The sequence below is a fragment of the Xiphias gladius genome, chromosome 1 (assembly GCF_016859285.1).
Source record: "Xiphias gladius isolate SHS-SW01 ecotype Sanya breed wild chromosome 1, ASM1685928v1, whole genome shotgun sequence".
NCBI lineage: Eukaryota > Metazoa > Chordata > Actinopteri > Istiophoriformes > Xiphiidae > Xiphias > Xiphias gladius.
The window spans coordinates 25,562,894-25,583,037 of record NC_053400.1 but is presented as its reverse complement, the minus strand read 5'-3'; the positions used below and the strand labels follow the sequence as shown (position 1 = coordinate 25,583,037).

Below are 20,144 nucleotides of genomic sequence, written 5' to 3'. Positions count from 1 at the left end.
GTAAACAGCAAGCCCGGCTCCTTGCAAAGGTAACAAAATCCACCAACCAGCACCTCTAAAGCTCACTAATTAACACATTGTGTCTCATTTGTAAAAGCAACACACTGTGGTTTTAAGACTATTTCTTGGCCAGGCGCAGAAACTTCTTGGAGTCTTGTCATCACCATGAGGTTTTGAGACAACCCGTAAAGACTGCTTTCAGCCAGGAAATAGTCCCGCACATAACCGCATGTAAAACCATGTTTAATAAGGTCGGACACTGATGTTGGGTGTGAGACCTGACTACCAATCGGTGCTCCAGTTTATCCTCATGTAAAAGTGTTAAAGGGGTTTGAGATCTGGACTTTGCTGGCCAGCCAAAGTCCCGATCTCTTCTCCCACACCAGACTCTGAAAAACATTTTACCTCACCTTATGTACAGGACATGTACAGGACGTTATGTTGAAACGGGAACGGACTTTCACCAAACTGTTGCCACATTTCCTTTCACTGGAACTAAGAAGGCTTGCCCAAATAACCCCAGACCAAAAGTATAAAAAATGTGTACACTCTGCATAATGAAACTGGGACTAAGTGGATCTGAAGTATTAATAAAAAGGGATGTATCTGATGCCAAAGTCATCAGCCCAGAGGAAAGGTCTGTGCTATATGCAGAATGGCACTCTGTTACTTCGGTCCATCTGAAAGACCTGTGGGAGATTTTGACACATTTTCACACAGACACTGTACATCCTCAGGTTCACTTTAAAGTCTAAAGAAAAATAGCCACATCTCTCAAGTTTTGCTGTCATGAATACTCAAGTGCATGTTACTGGACATGAAATCTATAATTTTACCCCAGTGCAGCGCAGTGGTCGAAAAGAAAACAATGTATGCTTCATCATGAAACAGTTTTCTTTTATGAAGACAGAAAACCCAATAAAGAAATGTCAAAATACTAATATATGGACAATAAAGGCAAGCACTTCACATGTTTCACCTCCCATATAGGACATTTGTCCCTACCTCCTGATACGACCCATTGGAGCGTCTCTTGAAATAGCACACCTACGGCAGGGGGTGTACAGGACCTTCATCACCATGGCTACAGTAATAAGCACGCGGTTCAGCTTGTGGCACAGTCACGGTTTGGTTGGATTTAGGCACAAAAACTGCCCGCTTAGTTTCAGGAAAAGACTGTGGTTTGGGTTAAAATAAGTACTTCATTGAGGTTGGAGCACCTGGTTGTTTACAGAGATGGTTACATCAGTAAACACACGGTTAAGGTTGTGGAACGGTCGTGGATAAAAGAAACAACGGTAACTATTGGTTTCACAGTCTCTAGTCTCAAGGGCCTGTGTTTTTTCGACCCATCCATCCACCCTAACCTCCTCTTACAAATAAGGACTTTATCACTCTATATACTACATGACCTGACTTCTTCCTTTGTTCCTGTCACAAGTACTGTGGCTGCTAGAGGTCACCTCATGATAAAACTAACTACGGGTCGTCATAAGCTGCTTGCAAAGACGACCAATGGGCTCATTTTTCACAGGCGGACAGTCTCTCGAAGCCTGTTACTCATTGTCCCTAATGCAACCATCTCATTTTGCTACTTCGCTATTTATAACTTCTTTTACAGCCTTTTTAATGTTCTTATACTACATAGTTGACACCAGTAGAGACAAGGTACATCAAAATAAGCCATAAACAAGCCAGAGGATATAAAAAAATGTATAATAATATAATAATACGATATTTTCTTCGATATGTCATTCCCTAATTAAAATGAAAATGTGTCGTTGAGGAATTTTTAAAAAAATCACAAGATATTGTAAAGAAACTGACAAATATGGCACAAAGACAGGGCTTCAAACAAAACAGAAAGAAGTTTCACTTTGGTACTGCTCTGTTATAAGATGATTACGGATGCTGTAAAGAGAACCCATGTCACCAATTATAAATTCTGTCCAAAAGTGATACATTTTTCTCATGCAACAACACCAGTCATCTGCGGGATAAATACGTTGACATTTCCGTCCTCTGACACGTTGCATTCGGCTGCCTGCTAGGTGAGCACACAAGCCTAACAAGGGTGTCAACCACATGCGAATCAATACACTGCTCAGTGGACATGTACGATGCCTACACACAACACTGACCTTTAGAGTGACTGTGTGAGGGGCTCAGGAAGGCTGGAAGTGCTTTTTGCTTTTAATTTCTCCTGTTGAGGCAGGTCTGAGTAATCCTAGGCCCTCTTCATATTTAAATAATTGAGATGCTAATGAGGAAAACTTTCGAATGTATTGCAACATAAAGATGAGACTGAAACTTCCCACCATTCAGTGAGAGCCAATCCCACATTTCTGTGTGTATCATTTTACCAAGTTCTTCAAAATTGAGAGAAAGAAAGAGGAGAAGTTAAAACACAACATTAACAATTTACTGTGTTACTGCTTTAACATGCCAGTTTTATTCATGTTTTCCTTTGTATTTGATCCAAATTCCGAACTGTATTGTACTATACTGTATATTGCTGTACTTTGGCCATATAATCTACCATTAAGTTAATAAGCATCACATGGCAACGAAGCTCTATCCACAATAAGCCTGCCAGGCTTCTGTTCAGTCGTTCACATTAATTGTAAGACTTACAGTTGGCAGCTAACAGTGACATTTTTCTATGTCATGAGCAAAGTCAGTGATCTCGCAATGTAAAATTGTGTGATCTGAAGTGTTATGATATGATTCTGCAATCTCCCACTCATTTAATAAAGTAATGTATCTACCTATCCTACGATGATGAAATGATGAAATAAAATGGAGTCTGTTATACTGCGTGATCGAACCTGACAGAGTGATGTTACTGGGTTACTGTGGTAACGGGTGAAAAGATATTTAGTGTAAGTAGAAAAAAACAATGCACAACGTTAGCATCCTCTAATGATACCCTATGGGTTGCGCGGCTACAAGAGTTTGCTTGCTAGTTAAAAGCTAATTAATGGATAAAAACTGGAATCTTTTTTTTACCCTGAAACTGTTATTGTACTGTTATTGTTGTTATTATTTCAGCAAACTCGCGTTACATAGCCAAGTAAGTGATAACTTACAGTAGTCCGTTGTTTTACTTTGCAAATAAGCTCACGGTTGAAAATCCAGGGCTCTCTCGAGATCCCATCAAGACACCGTTGGCTGGTGTCACTTGAAGCAACACTAAATTAAGGTAAGGACTAAACTACCTGGTACCTGCCCAGACGGGACTTTACATGAAAGTTAAAAAGTTTAATATAGTTGTTGGGTAAAAACGCCCAACAAAGCTGTAGGTTTAAATGTGAATGGATATTTGGAACAAACTATATTGGAATACGAACATGTTCATTCCAGCTGCTACTAAACGTAGACGGGGCCTGAAACGGCTGGTCAAGCTGTAGCCCTAGTTTGTGCCTCTCATCAGACAGTATATTCAGGCCACAAGGGTATCCATCGGTTTCTCCAAAAGATCAATTATCTAAAATCGTTTGCAATTGGCGGGCTGCCATTCTTGTTTTATAATTGCATGAAAATATTATCAAATTGATTCTGGGCCATTAATTAAAGATTTTGTAGGGATATGTGCAGAGTTTGACACTAAAAGGCTGTTTTTGCATCCATCTGCTGAAGAAGGAAAGTTTATCTGTGCTCATTGGAAGTCTGAATTTAACACGCTTACAAGAGGATCTTGTGTCATCACAGACAGTTTGGAAGCCAATTATGGGCTTAGATTACTGTGATGTGCAAATTTGAAATCTCCTTTATACTGAGAATGGAGTATTGTGTGAAGTAAGAGACATCTTGTGGTTAGCAGTTGACGTTTGAAATTAACAATATTTGCACATTAATAGACTTTGTATTTTTCAGTGAAGGAGAAGTAGATGTGATTTTTCTAATTTTTTGTGGAAAAATAATTCAAACACGCATTAATATTTAAAGCAGAGTAGTTTTATTTGTATTAGAACATGCCTGGGGAGGTTTTTAATCTTTAAACATTTCATGAATTTAATTCAAAATCATTATACTTGATGTTATATTTGCTGTTGTAATCCTGCAGATTTGACTGGCAGAAGTGGTCATGCACAATTCTTTCTGGCATCATGCGCGTTGAAATGTTAGTCGCTGCACCTTATTAAAAGCTTGTGAACCAGATCTCATCTTTCCAGATTATGCAGGACCTATGAAAGAAAATGCATTGCATGAAGCCTTCCTCCTGAATTCCCACAGGAAGTAGGATTAATCTTCTTGCAGGATTTATGCTGAATCCCTTTTAAATTCTTATCGGATTCTGTCATTGTCCTTAAAAAGTCCTACAGGAGACTGCAGGACTTTGAAGTGACCGTTGCACTCTCCTCCAGGATTCCTGTAGAAATTTTTGAAAGGGATTTCAAGCACATATTTGTGTATTTTTATTAGCCTTAATTTCTGTTTCTTTCAGTCCTTAAACTAAAACGATAATAACTAGTCCTTATTTACATTCCAGACTTTCCACAGAATGAGCCTGACTATAAAGATGACATGTTAAGTAGAAGGTTGAGACCATGCAGGACAGAAGTTTGGCAAGGCACTCACACCACAATTAAACAAACACTATCCAGACTGAATTATACACCCACTCATCACAACCTGGATATGATCCTCTCTCTCTGTGAAACACCAAATTAGGACATTGTGGTGTGATATGGTGACTGTAAATCTAGCATGTGACGGAGCAGAATACTCATGTCCAGTGAACACTGTGGTGCAAAAACTATGTGGTATACTGTATACACAGTCAACAGGATTAAGACCCTAAACATTACTAAAGCACAAAGGCACTCACAAGGATCCACTGTCACTATGCAATATAATGTGGAAAGTGATTCAGTGTGCACTCATTTCACTGCCATTTTTATTGACTTCATATGATTTTTCTTCAACCGGTGAGAGAAATGCATGATGCAGTATCTTTAAGATAAACACCAACAGCCTGAACCTTCTGTCAGTTTAATTTCCTTGAGAACTGCATGTAAATAGAATTAACACAACAACCACAAAAATATAAACACACATTTCATAATCCCATGCTAAATTACAAATGTGATTTCAAACACATGCATTACCATTCACGGTTTATTTTTCACACTGTGTACAACTGGGACACGGCTCAATAAACAATCTGTAACCAGAGGACAACTAACATTTAAAATACATCTCTGAAGGTACGCACAGCATCTGACATTTAGAAATATCATAAACATACAGCAACATGGTGCAGGCAGAATAGTATACATCAAATTTCAGTAGACTATCCATGAAAATGAAAAATATCGCATTTTAGGGCGCATGGATTGGAGTGGATCTTTTGGCGGTATCATAGCAAAAGCATATGATCTCTTTTACTCTGGTTCTGTGTCCTAAAAATCATACAACGTGCCAATGTTTGTGACTTCGTTAAAGGTACTCCTTGATTTAAGAGCCATTGTCTTGGTACTACTGGGGTGATCTACCTTATTCTGCCGTTTCTGAAGACTGACATTGGTTTCTACTTTGCAGTTGCAAAATATTGCACATGTACTTTTATTAGAGATGATTATTGTTCACAGACAAAAATGCAAATGTTTCAACTGAAACATTTGAGTCTTGTACCTCTGTACCTGTGGCAAAATTTGTAAGCTTGAATGAAACCCTGGAAGGGACTCTCCATCAATGTTACACATGGAGTTCAGTTAAGTCGTTATGAGGTCTACTGCTCTTAGCCTGTGAAAAACAGCGGAATACTGTCTTCGCCAAGTCTACGAATGTAAAGCTGATAATATCGTTATCTCATGTTGAGCTTGGTGGCTTAAAGTTTCTAACAACCTGCAACACAAACCGGAGGCACAGAGTTTGAAAGACATAACGTTTACCAGGCACTGAGGCTATAGAGAGCTGAAGTCATAGCTTCACTTCCGGGCTAGCCTCCATTCCAGTAGCCTCTGTCAACGAGATCTCTAAGTCAGCATTTCTTTCATAGGTGAAGCTTGTTCCTAGGGTTTACTTTGCACATTCACAGACGAATCGACTCCACTGCATACCTTGCTATAAGAAATGAAATCTGAGATTTTAATGAAGTTTAACAACATTTTTTTTTTGTGAGCACTAAAAAACTACAGTTCCCATGAAGAAATCTACAAGCGCCAGATTTCGGGCACTTGCGTCTTCGTAACTTGGTTCCGTCCATCTCCATAAATTCACCAACAGTTCTAAACAACTTTCTAGTTGCAACCTCTGTATCATTGTCAGTTGTAAAAACAGGGTCAAAATGCTAGCTTGTAACTTTGGCGTCACACACACAGTGTGGGAGTTTTACACGTAGTTTTCTGCCTTGTATCTGTGCACAGATGTTCATGAAAGCACTTCTTTTTTCACAGTGTCTTTGTGTAACCTCACCACCGATATCATTTTTTCATAGATTTTATTCACACTTTTTCGTTTTTTTTTTTTTTTTACAAATACAAATATTTCTACACACGCACAAATCTTTTATACAAATACAAATATTTTCCGCACAAGCACAAACTTTAATTTCTCATGCAGATTTGTTTCAAAGGTTTACAAAGGTTGATTTACGACTACAAACTTTGGAATAATTTGCGAGGTTGACATTTGGTTTTGACTGAAATGTCTCAACAACCGTTGGATGGATTGCAATGAAATTTGGTGCACACATTCAGGATAAATTATTATCATTTTGGTGATCCCTTCCACTTTCCATGTAGCGACATCATCATGTCAAAATTTATGTTTGTCCAATAGTTTGGTAGGGGACATGATGGACTCAGGATGCAAACCCTGGTCGATAGTGTCAAAGTCCTGAGCTGTGATTGCTCATCATCCACCCCCACCCCATCCTTATGACTTCCATGTGGTACAAAAACGTACTACCTGCTTCACTGGAGGAAAGGTTACCTGTAAACACTGTCTAGGCAGCATTTCCCATTAAGACGTAACTGGGGAAACAAATTAGTATTATAAGAGTAAATGTACTTTCTAAGCGGGGTTGGGAAATGTAGGTTTATGTGTTTAGTGTATTTGGAGTTTGCCCCATATTGGTTAGTCAAAATCAGGATATACATATCAGCCTCTGCTGCTTTAATTCTGATTAATTTGTCCCCAAACTTTATGGAAGTAAAATATTTAATAATTTATTTTATGAATTATAATACTGTCTTATGATCAACATGTTTTGTAAATATATATAATATATAATCATATATCGGATTCTTTAGTTTGCATAATTATATGTCCAGATGTGGTTATCTAGGCCACTTACTCAAAAGCAAAAACACTTTTGAGTAAGTGGCCTTATTCAAAAGCCACTTACTCAAAAGTGATTTTGCTTTTTTCTCTCACAATTAAGCAGTTGGCTTGGTCAGATATTACTTAAGATATTTTACAAACTGCTATGACTACGAATTAAATAAGACTGGGTTTTTATACACAGATAAATCACGAAAAGAATAATGGATCGAATGGGGACAGGGCTGGCTCTTGGCATAGGTGACATAGGTGACTGCCTACGGCACAGAATGTCAGGAGGGCACCGCTAACCACTGACCACTAGGTTCATTTTGTTCATCATAAAAACAGCCTTTTAATTACAATAGTAAACATGCTGTGTCCTCTGAACTGTCAGTCGCAGGTTGACAACATGATGGAATAAACACTGCTGCTCCTCACAATTTTTCATCTGCCCTGCACTGCACTTGTACTATGCGCACTGCAAACTGAAAGTGGGGGATAATTTGTACAGATTGATGCACAATTGTTCATCACTCAGCCCAAGTCTGGGACATAACACTGACTGACTGATGGCAAATGCTAGATTGGATCGACCAGAGGGACGCTTCAGTTATTATTAGCTGAAATCATTTCATACTGAAAAGGTCCGAGCTTTCAGAAGTGCAAGGACAAAAACAGACAAAACAGGAGGAAAAAAAAGTCCAATATAGAGCTATGTCATCTTATGTTAACATTAAAATGCTGCTTTGTGTAGTAGCCAGTTAGAATAGTAGCAATAAAACTAATGCCAGATAATGATGCTACGATAGCTGCTATACTCACATACAGGGTGAAGGATATAAATCTGGATGGCAAGTCAGCAGTGGTGAAAGAAGTATTCAGATCCTTTCCTGAAGTAAAAGTACCAATGCAGCTATGTAAAAATACTCCATTACAAGCAAAAGTCCAGCCTGACAAATCTCACTTAAGTATAAGTATTAGCAGCAAAACGTAGTTAACGTATTGAAGTAAAAGTACTGGTTTGGTCCCTCTGACTGATATATTATTATATATGATATCATTAGATGATAAATACCGAAGCATCAGTGTGTCAGCAGCATGTTACTGTCGTAGCTCCTGGAGGCAGAGCTACTTTGAACTACTTTATATACAGTTTCATACACAGGGACACCAGACAAATCTGAGGGGTCGTGAGATGATTAATGGGAGAGGAAAGAAGAAAAAACACAGTTCTGACAAACAAATCTGTTTTTCAGTTTTTGGACTTTTTTGATTTTCGGTGAGATATTGGATCACCAGCAGTATTTGGTGGGTCAAATCCAAATCCCCCCTAGAGCACCGAAATGGCTAGAGCCGGCCCTGAATGGGGATGTACTATTTTTCTCAAAGTGATATATGGTCTTATTGTATTATTTGGTGAACTCACACACACACGCGCACACACACACACACACACACACTCACACACACACACACACACACACCCACACACACACAAATATACGCATACGTGCACACACACACACTTACACATAATCCTCCTGATAGATCTGTCTGCCATTGATCATGCTAAGACTCGCCACGGAATAATGTGTGCTGCGGACGGAGGTCACACGTGTGTTGAAATGTGTCGGGCTCTGTGAGGAGTGTTTGAGGATCATACGGCAGCAGCAACAGAGCTGCTGGTTGAACTGCTTCTTGAAGGTCTTGCTCAGCAGGTAAAGGGCAAAAGGGTTGAGACAGGAGTTGGTGAAGGCCAGGATGCGAGCCACGACGCTGCACACAAAGTGAACCAGTGAGGTGTCCACCTGGCAAGGGAAAGACAGAGGGTGGAGAGTCGAGACACAACAAATACAAATACACTATTCCGACATGAATGCGTTCTGAACAACAGGATCAGAATTTTTACAGTAATATTCGTCCAGATGCTTTATTTAAATCTGAACATCATGTAGAAACTTTTCAAAAACAAAATTATGCAATACTGTATGTCCCCATGAGTTATTATGGCCATGTCCAACTTTTTATTAGACCCTCCAGACCAACTTTAAATTCTCTTGCCATTATCCTCACAGTGCCCACTGTTATAGCCCATTCCACTATCCATTTCTAAGTTGACCATTAACAGTTGATAACGGATTAATACATTTACGTACATGGTTAGAATATTATGTTACAAATGTTATTTTCTATACTTTTTAGGGAGAAATATAAATGCCAGCAGTTACATATTGATACATTAAATGAAGCCGTATAGATCTGACTAAGAACCTCCAGTTACACTCCTAGTGTATACAAACAGACAGAAACAAATACACAATTGTGCTCTATCAGAAATATAGTCAATAACTGATTTAGTCTACCTGGGAGTAGTGATAGGAGCGGTATAAGTAGATGACGTGACTGGGAAGCCAGCAGACTGCAAAGAGAACAACAAACACCAGCACCGTCCTGGCCAGGCGCTTTCTAGATTCAACCTGTGGGTTATTGAAAAAACTTTAAAACCAAAGACCAATGCTAGTAAATAAAAGACACATTAAAAACATCAAAAAAGTTAAAAAAAAAAATTTTTTTTAAATCTAAATTTAATTTTTACAACATTAGCCAAAAAAATATACACCCTGATGACCAGAGCCGTAGCTACCGTTGAGGTCTTTGAGGTTCTGTCCCTGGCATTATTTGGAGCTACATGCTACATTTTAAAGGACACAAACACATGGCAGGTATATAAGGGGCTAATTCCAGTATTTTAAGTCTTTGAATTTAATATTTTTTTCTCTGTAATTTCATTTTTTACTAGTTTTAGGCCAACTGCTTCAAACCAGCCATTACTCCATGTTTGGCCTAAATGAAACTAAAAACATTTTAGAAAAACACAATTAACGGACTAAATAAAACAAAATGACCGCAGTATATCACAAACTGGGTTACGACACTGCTAGTGACAGCTTTAACACTAGCCTGTCGTCTTGCGTGCATGTTTCCCTCCACAGGCAGGTTTGAGGCACTCCTCATCAGGCTCCGGGCGATGAAGGTGTAGTACACAGATATGACCAGCAGGGGAATGACGTAGAAAATGAGGAAGGAGGCCATGGAGTGGATCTTAGGGTGCAGTTCCCCAGCGTGGGGATAAGGAGCACAGGTGACGAAGCTCTCATTAGTGGTGACGTTGAAGGTGTGGAGGTCAGAGAAGATGGCCTCAGGGATTGCCAGGACCAGGGAGAAGAGCCAGATGAGCGCCGCCCTCAGGACAATGCTGGTAGTGGTTTTTGATGCTTGGATGTCCAAGGGCTTCACAATGGCCCTGTACCTGATAGATAGATAGATAGATAGATAGATAGATAGATAGATAGATAGATAGATAGATATTTTTTGGCCCCTTGGGGGCAGCATAAACAAGCTGAAAACAAAACACTGACATATTACCGCCTTTTTAGTTCATGTCGCGTACTTGTTTGCAAACAGTTTGCTTATTTGCAAATCTAGCAGACACGTAGCACAATTATGGTCCATTGTGAGTCATTTCTGACTACTGTTTTTTAGTCCTGGTGGTTCCTCACTTTGGGTTTGAATTGTATTAACAAAAGGCATAACAATAATAATCATAATAATAGGCTATCAGCCAAAATACCCAACTCAACTGCAATTATAAATCTTAACAAGTCCTCTTTTACAACAATTCATCTTGTCTGTGTAAATGTTAATAAGTTGTTAATGAATTAAATTCAAGGTGTTCTGCAGCTCTTTTTCCAGACATTATGTGGTCAGTTGATCCATTGGAGGGGAAAAGCTAAAAGGGAAAAGCAGATATAATGGTAGAGTAGAATGAACCCCAACCAGATACATGTCCGGACAATCTGGCCACCCAAAGGTAGTTTAATAATATCTTATAACTGATCTTGTAACTATTAGCAGTAAAGGCAATACCCCTGTTGAATTTGAGGAAGTAATGTAGAAAATGAGGGCCCCCGAAAACAAACCTTGTCCAGAAGATAACATCAGCCTGGTGGTGTTATGAATATTTGAGGGAGTAATGATCATTAAAATGTTTGAACAGGATTAATCCTGGTGAAAGGATCAGACAGGTTATACAAAAGACAGTTTAGTACTTTTATCCTTGCCCCCTTTACTTCCACAGTCTATTTAATTTCATCTCGTTTCTGTTTAAACAGAGTCCTCTACTTTTTACACTTGCCTGTGTCTGAAGCAGTCGTTTATAGTTCTATAAAAAAAAAAACCCATCTGAAAAACCAAATCTGAAAACACCATTTAATGCAAAGATAATTTCTAAGAGCTGTGCTCGTTTGAAATCGTTACACCATTAACAGATCAGCTACATTTCTCCTTGAGAAATATTGCAGTTTTTAAACCCACCAATTCCCATGATGCTTTGGGGGATGTAAACAGGAAGTCTAATGTTGCCATGGATCTAGTAAATTATACTGTGGGCTACAACTTGAGCCCCCCTTTAAATCCTATATTTGTTTACATTTTCGGCAAATACATGCGTCTTATGTATGTGTGTTCAGATTTTGCTGAGTTATGGGTCCGAGAAGGCGTTTGTGAGTTTTAACGCAGGGGCTATGGGTACTGTGTGTGTCAGACCCACTGCTGCTGTCCTCGTTAATAAACGGGCCAAAACAGCGGGGGACAAACGACAATATCTTCCCGTTGTTTTTCGAACACCAACATACAACCCTCCCTTTTCATTTTTGCGTTAAATCGACTCTACAGCAAATGGGGTGGCCAAAATATTACAAACAGTGCCACAAACTGCCGCCCTACAAAATTACCATAAAGTTGACCTTCATGGATGTAGGATTTATTGCAGGACTGTTGTATTAGACTGCATTAGTTTTAGTTAGGTGTACCCAATAGACTGGCAACTACATGTAGTTTAGTTGGCCAATAGCAATGCCAATATATCTAAAGATAGACCTCACTCTATTGTCACATACTGTACCGACAGAACATTGCTACAGTTCCTTGGCAACACCGTGGAAACCACTGACTCACTAAAGCTTCATTCATAAAGGTTACGTGCAGGAAACAGCAGCCAGAGAAGCACACACAACATTTTTCACAAAGATTTTAAGGTGTGTGCGGTAGTAACAACAACAACAACAACAACAATAATAATAATGATAACAATAATAGTGGTGTGAGAGATTATGAGTTTTCATGGGGAAGCTCCTGTCTGTGTCCATTTTGGAGAAGTGAGAAATGACAGCGTGGTGCAGAAAGACACACTATTGTTTTTCCACATATTTCCACATCCACATTTGTACACATGTTGACTAACTTTATTTTACACTCACCTCTGCAGAAGCTATTTCAGGCCGGAAAAAAAATTTGTCAAGCTGAATAAAGTTAAACTTTTGAGACGACCTGGTGATTAGCTGACGATATCCACAAAATATGGACATCTAAATTCAAATAATATTGTCCTAGTGCCATCCATAAAAAGAATTTATTTCAAATTTATTAGAATATCTCTGAGTTGATATGTTGTTCAAGAGTCCTGGCAATTATGGCAAAATCAGTTATAGTTATAGGAATCAGTTAGAGTATGGCATGTCAAAAGGCAAAAGAATAGCATTGTTTTGGGTTTATCCAAAAATTGTATGAGGAATTACTTCATTTAATTGAGAAGTTCATTAATTATGTTGAAATAAATGGAAGGTTTTTTTTATCCGGTCTCAGGTTTTATTTGTATATTTGGCTCATCATTGTTTCCAGTATTGTGCTGTGTTACTGAGAGAGACGTCTGACTCTTCGGATGTGCCAGGATATCACTGGGACATTTTCCGTTTATAGTGTAACACTGGATCCTTACTGTTTTCTAGACAGTCACCGCGTTACTGCTTACTTTCTGTTGTGAAACTTGGTCCACATTAATGTCCACTTCAACAGCTGGACGACAGAACTCAGCTAACTCGCCTAACAATACAGACAACGTGTTAAGTATAATGTAGTTTCCCGTCTACGTAAAAAGACATTTTAAGGTATAAAATCTCTAGTAACCACGAATTATATATCATCCCAAACACCACTGGTAAAATTATGTTATAGAAAAAATAAATGTCCTTCTCTTCTTACAATAATTCAGTGGGTTAGAGAACAGGCAGCTCCAAGCCAAGCCTTCCTCAATACTTGTCTGGGGCATCCTCATAGCACAAGGGTCTCTTTAATTTTTCTCACTACTGACCACTTCTTCCTCTGTGATCCTGCTCGGTATGCTGCCAAGTGACAAAGCAAACACACTTAAATGGGCGGCAAAAGTTTGTGCAGTTCTGACAGACACGGGGGATTAGTGAAGTGGGAAATGTTGGTGAAAACCCATAAAAGCTCACCTCTCCAGCAGCTTTTTTTAGATCTAATGTATCAGATGTACTCTCGCCCACATGTCGACACCTTCCTGTTGCTGCGGCATGCAATTAAAAGTATTGATTACCAATAATACACAGAGGTACTTGTCCAGCTGGATAAAGTTAAACCTCTGAGCCCTGTAGCACTGTAGCACTGTATTTCCTTTACCCCCTCTCCCAATTATTTCACAACCCGAAGCAAACTGTAACTACCTTTATCTGAGAAATACTGCTGCAAACGTGACTATGGCATGATTCCGTTCTCTGGACAAGCAGCTGTAAACGACACAGCTTATGGAACTAAATGGTTTACACCCAGTTCAAAATTTCACCTTTGTTTCTGGTGAGGTTTGCCTCACTCAAACTCGAACTGTAACTGTGACTGAGGGATACAGATTCATTCTCGTGCATACAGAGGAAGAGAACTATCGTCTGCAGCTGGGTATGAATGTGAAATGCAAAGAAATGTGATTAGCATCTAAAATGTGGCTGTATTGCCTGTGTTTCGATTTGCATTTCTTCGGTTTGGTCTGTGGTTTGATTTTTTGGGGCTATACAGTCATGCTGAGGCTGTGACTTTAGGAGGAGCTAAAAGTCCCATCCGTTTTCTGCGTAGCCAGTGTCGTGGAACTCATAGCTGGAGCTGTCCTATTGTTTGGCTCGGCAAAATAAAATAAAAAAAAATAAAAGATATCTGCTTCTCTGATTAAAAAGTCACAGGTACAAGTACGTAAAGAAATTCAGGGTAACTACAGCTCCCAAAGTGCATGTCGGCAGGGCGCACCCTATCACCTGTTACGTCTGAGAGGAAGAGAGGAAGCCACAGGTTACACTGCTGAGAAAACTACAAGCCCAGCCTGCGTCCGAGGTCAGCTCGCTTCTGAATACCGGACTAGTTTGGGAGGGCTCCAGCAACTATGGCACCACGCTCGGGTTTCAGCTGCAAGCGACACGGCGTTCCGGAGTCGTTACCGCTCCCACCCGCGCATCGCGACGGCCTCTCCGCCACGGCGACGGCAATCGAGGCGAAGGGATGCTGGAGCGTTTAGACCCGTCCGCCGCACCTCCTGTCTGAATTTGCAGCAGCAAATACATTTTTTTGAAGGAAGCGCGATTGCAATCGGATTGCGTTTTCTATAAAAGTGATGAGCATATGTCAATGTGTGCATCCGGAAAGACGCAGTTATGTTGATACTGAATGTGTCGGTGAGATGTTCCCAGAAAAGCGTATTTGTTTTTCTGCCAAAATACCTGATCTTGCTTTACAGTATCCACCTTTACTGACCACAGCATTGTGACGGTTGGGGGGGGGTCGTCTAAATCGCAGAAGCCTGCCAGTCTGTCAGACCCAAACGCAGCCTTGCGACACCGCTGCCATTAATAAATATAGCAATTACTTAATTCATGAATAAATAAATATGAACGTAATTTCTAGGACGCAGTTGTGCACAGATGAGGCCAGGTGACGGCTGGCTGCCCCAGCCTCAGGAAGACTTTGTCATCTATAACCGTGAGGCCCTGATCGGTCAATGTCTGCAGTGGAGATCTGCTGGCCTTTATTCAGAAAAGCTGGATAGAGCAACCAGAAGGGAGCTGGGTTGTCCTGGGCGGCAGCTGCCAGCAACCAGCAGCTACAAATCCTCGATCAGATGCTCCAGCGATTCAGAGTTGCACTTCCACGAAGTTGAAAGAGTCACAAGAGACAGATTTTTTCTTTTTTAATAATTTGTCAAATTCGGATCAGAAGAGGCCAAGTGAATAGCGCTTTTCACTAGAGTCTGGTGTCTTTCAGACTCCATCCGATCCAGCAGTAACTCGGGCTCTCTGATTGCGGGCTCCTGATCCCATGTGGCCAGGAGCTGCCGAAACAGCGCGAGAAAAAAAAGTCAGAAAACGAGCGCACCTAGGATGGGGGACTGTGCACTCGGATGCGATTCTGCTCTTACGACTCTGTGCCCTTGCACTCTTAAAGGTGACTTGCAGACTGAAAAAGCGCTCGGAATTTACTTCTGTGCTCTCTCACTTCTTTTGCCCTCAATACACTTCCATGCGTACTTAGAGTACGGCATCTTTCAGATTAAATTATCTAACTCTTGGCAAATAATAGTTGCATTTCAAACTACAATTGTAAGTGTATCTCACACTTGATTGTAGCGGTTTTCACAACTTTGCGGAAGTGTGTTTTGCGGACTGCGGATAGCCACGCACTTCTTTATCTGTGACGAGGTTGCAGGTTGGTCTGCAGACTTCAAGCACAATGCAAATGTGCTTACCTCGTTATGCATGCAGAGCAGATGTTGCCTCTAAAGTGCTGCCAAGGGGAAAATAGTTTGCCAGTGCGGTTTCTCATATATTCAAATGGTAATAATATTCTTCTGGGGTGAAGTGATGGACGCAGATTCTATCCGGAATATTTTATCTGAATTAGGGCATTGCTGTGAAATGAAACTGCCATTTGTAAATCCTCCCCTGCAGTAAGAGACGTTGCCACACGATAGTCCTGTCATGCGTCGCACCGTTTGTGGCGATCAGGAGCATTGACTCGACCCGCTCAAAGAGACGTGCTTCACGGTCGTCATCCCGATTCAGGTCGCGGCTGCGGGAATGACTCATTGGAGTGACAAATGATTATGAGTTACACAAAGCTCGGGGACAAAGTCGGTTCAAACTCAACAAAATCCATCTTGCGCTCACGAGATCATTCGTTTATAACAGTGGGAAGATCTTAGCAACGCAGGTTAACCGGGGGGGGTTCCTGCTGCTTTTGGGTGAGACACACACACACACACACACACACACACACACACACACACCAGTGACCAAAACAACATCTTCTCAAAAGAAGCTTATTGTGTGTTTCATGTCCATGGTGAGATGAGAGATGTCGTCCAGGTTTTTTTTGCCCTCGGGTTTCAGAGGGATGCGGGCTGTGATATGTGAACACAAACATTATAGCATACCGTGACAGTGATGGTTTTTTGTCTGCCAAACAGGCAAAAGTCACCTCACTGTCATTCGACAGCGCGAGTTTGAGATCATTAACGGACAGCAGTGCATTGACGGTTGATCCTGGAGCAACTGGTGCCCACCTGCTCGTCTCCCGGGTTCTCAACAGCCTTTAACGGACGCCGGCTCCGAGTAATGCTCCGGTAATCGATACACGACTGAATATTTGCTTGTCAGTTCGGTGATAAAACGTAAGGTTTTTACACATGGCCCGGACCTATCTTTATATGGGCAACACGGGATGACCTCAGGATACTCTGGCTGCCATACAGGCCATTCCTTAAAACTGCCCTGACTCTAGGATCCATAAGAAGATTAACGGCAAAAATCGTAGCCTACCTGTCAGCAGAGAGGGCTGTGAGAGTGAACACGGACACCCCGACCGAGGTGAGCTGCACGAAGGGGATGACTTTACAGCCCAGGCGGCCGAACAGCCACTCCTCTGACAGGTAGCGGCTGGCATCCACCGGAGCGCAGGTCGCCAGCAGCAAAACGTCCCCGAGTGCCAGACTGGACATGAAGAGGTTCGGCACGTTGCGGATGCATTTGGCGGAGCAGAAGGTCTTGATGAGCGTGATGTTGCCGATCAGCCCCGACACGCTGATTACAGCGTAAACTGAAGCGATGGCCACGCCGGTGTGCCACATCGTCCCCGCAGAGCCGTGGAGAGCAGTGGCGCTGCGAGACGCGTTTGGGTACAGGTGCTCCATCACTGTCACCGGCAAAAACCAACTGGCCACTCAGGGTGCATTTTCTTAAAGTCAAAGTTCAAAGCGTGGGGGACACGGATAAGTCCGTGCGGGTTCTCGAGAGAAGACGAGAACTACTGTGGTAGTACGGTTCTGTGTCCAAGTTTAGAGCAGTGTGCGTGTCCTCTTCAGTGCCGAGCGTCGGTTCGTCGCCCAGTGCGCCCGACGTACACAGCGAGCAGCGAGAAAGAACGATCAATATGAGTGTTGGTGGTATTGAATATACGACAGGATGTAAGAGAAGGGTGAGAAGTAACCTTTACAATGATTGAGAAGAACGATAAATGTTATAAAGGCTCATAAAAGCTATTGGTTAAAAAAAACAAAAAAAAGAAACAGCTTTAAAATTACACGTTTCCCTTGTTACTTTAAAATATTCATCGATTTTTTTCTCTTTTCTAATGTTGGATCATATAGGAAACGTTTGGGGTTTTTTTTTAATTTCAAGGTTACAATTCAGTTGTCGTTTTTTCACTGACAAAGAGAAGAGTTTCCCCTGTTTTGTTTTGTTTTTTTGTTATTTTTTTGAAACTATTGCCACCTGCACAGGCTGCCTCAAATGCGTTTTATCTCACTCAACTTCAGTAACACAGCACTGTTCTGGACCTTGTTAAATGTTTAGATGAAACTGCGTTTTCCCGGGTGCGGAGTTGTTTTGTGTATCTTCTGATATTCTTGTCTTCACTCGACGCTGACAATTGCAGGCAGGAAATACACTGGGATTCAAGTGGATGACATGCATCGAAGGCCCCTGGATAGACTCGTACAGGAGTTGTTCTGTTTATATGTTGTTTTATACCAAACAAATCAGTGAGCAAAGCACCTATTCAGTGAAACAGGGCTTCCCTAAATGATGATATTACTCTTAGACCTTAAAAACTGTATTTTAAGAATCTGTGCTCAGTTCCCAGTCCATTGAAACCCATGTGGTCCAAAAGTGGATGAGATCCATTAAACCAGAGAGTCAGTCATGTTATGCTCCTTTGAGGGCTTTGAGATGGTGGTGTTTTCACAGACTGGTCGAATTTACCTAATCTCCTTGTAACCAAGGGGGTTCCTGTGGAAAGAGATGTCCCATTGACTCTGGGCTGCTTCAGGATAATGGAACGTCACAGGTACCAGAGATGAAAAACGGCTAACGGGCCATCAGCAGGCAATCAAGTAGAGAAATGATCCAAGAAATACCCCTTACAGGTGGTGCATTGAAACGTTCCTTCAACACAGACATCATAGATACAAACACAGAGACAAGGATGACCAGTAAACCAGCGGGTAGTAATATGCCACGGAGAAAGAACATCTCTAATCCCTGTCCGTCCCTGTGTTTTTTCAAGAGCTGCCACACAATTGTACGTGCTTTAATGGTATGAGATAGCAAATGAAGGAGGAGATGGGGAAAAAAAAGGAGCACCAGAGATGAAATTGGCTATAGTGTTAAACAGAGGAAACGGAGGGGGTGACAGAAAGAAAAAGAAAGGATCATAGAGGTGAGAGGGTAGTTAAAAGAAAACACTGTATATTCTCATTGACACATACACAAACACACACACACACACACACACACACACACACATACTGTATATATATGTAGAACACACATCTGTGCACGGGTGGAAAAACACAAATATATGCCAGCAAACACTCAACTTTTGATTATTTTTTCACCCTTTATTAAGAGGCAGTGGCTTTGAGAAAACACAACATTGGAAATTAATAATTTATACAAGGAAAAGGTTACTCAGGCACAAAATGTCACATAAATATCGAGCAGAAGATGTAGTGATGCTCTAATTGTCATCAACAGTTAGAGCGTGCATAATAGCAATGGGTGTACATGGGAAATAAACAGTTCAGTCATCCTTTGTTACCGTCCCCTGCCTGAAATGTGGTGTATCACAAAATGCCATATTGAAGCTCTTATAATTTGCGCCCGAACAAGTTGAAGAAAATGCTACAGGATGTGCAAGAATTTAACAGCCAGCTGGTTTCACAGCAGTCATAGCAAATCCTCTAACTGACAGGTAAAAAGGTGGGAGATAGGCAAAACCTTTACAGCCTCCAGCTTTGACCGTAGATTTGATCGAGGCTGAGCGTTTCATCTCTGCCTCACAGTCACCAGTCAGTGATGACACATGCGGCGGAAAGACGCTGGATGCCACAAGTGTCAGGGTGAGACTTACGGTACTTACAAAAGAAGCTTATTTGAAGTTTACACATTTGCAATACCATGCTCATTTGTGTGTTTGAAATTAACATTTACCTCTGCCGTCAAATGGGAACATGATGTTTCATTCCCATGTCATCTGACTGAATGGGAATTTTGCTTTAACACGCTTTAGTTTGGTTATGTTCAACATAAGGTTAATTTAAAGAGAAAGAAGATTCAGAAATTTATAGGTCATTCTGTTGATATCATGGGCTATTGGGACCATAAGATATAGAGTTGAAAACAAAATGTCTGTTGCATCTCTGGTTACTTTTAGTGACCATGCAACAAACTAGTGGGGAAAAAATGTCAGTGTGTGCAAGGACACTGAAGTTAGCATCCGATTCAGCAGTTAAGGGGAAAGTTATGTTCTAAGCGACTGATTATGTGATTGTATATCAAGATTGTAGGTAGAGCTTTAACACTGTTTGAAACCAGTTTCAAATGTGTGAAATTTGGACCTGGTACAATGTGGTGTATATGTAAAAAAAAAAAGGAAAAAAAAAGTGAAATCTACCTTTTCAGCATTTTCACAAATAGAAC

The 20,144-nt window shown here is 40.9% G+C and overlaps 1 protein-coding gene across 1 annotated transcript; it reads right to left on the bottom strand.

The window, feature by feature from the left end:
• Positions 1-8,798: 8,798 nt before the first annotated feature.
• On the bottom strand, positions 8,799-17,293 carry grpr (gastrin-releasing peptide receptor). Its single transcript, XM_040135108.1, has 4 exons — positions 16,986-17,293; positions 10,234-10,582; positions 9,636-9,749; positions 8,799-9,080 (listed from the first exon to the last, which is right to left on the bottom strand). The coding sequence occupies exons 1-4, from the start codon at positions 17,291-17,293 to the stop codon at positions 8,799-8,801; spliced, it is 1,053 nt and encodes a 350-aa protein (XP_039991042.1).
• Between the last annotated feature and the right edge of the window lie 2,851 nt (positions 17,294-20,144).

Bases quoted from the DNA above. Each gene is read 5' to 3' on its own strand.
- grpr (XM_040135108.1), bottom strand. From the start codon at position 17,293: ATGTGGCACACCGGCGTGGCCATCGCTTCAGTTTACGCTGTAATCAGC. The intron at 10,583-16,985 runs GTAGGCTACGAT...TCTATCTATCAG, and splicing joins ACAGCCCTCTCTGCTGACAG to GTACAGGGCCATTGTGAAGC. The intron at 9,081-9,635 runs GTAGACTAAATC...TTCCCTTGCCAG, and splicing joins GCTCCTATCACTACTCCCAG to GTGGACACCTCACTGGTTCA.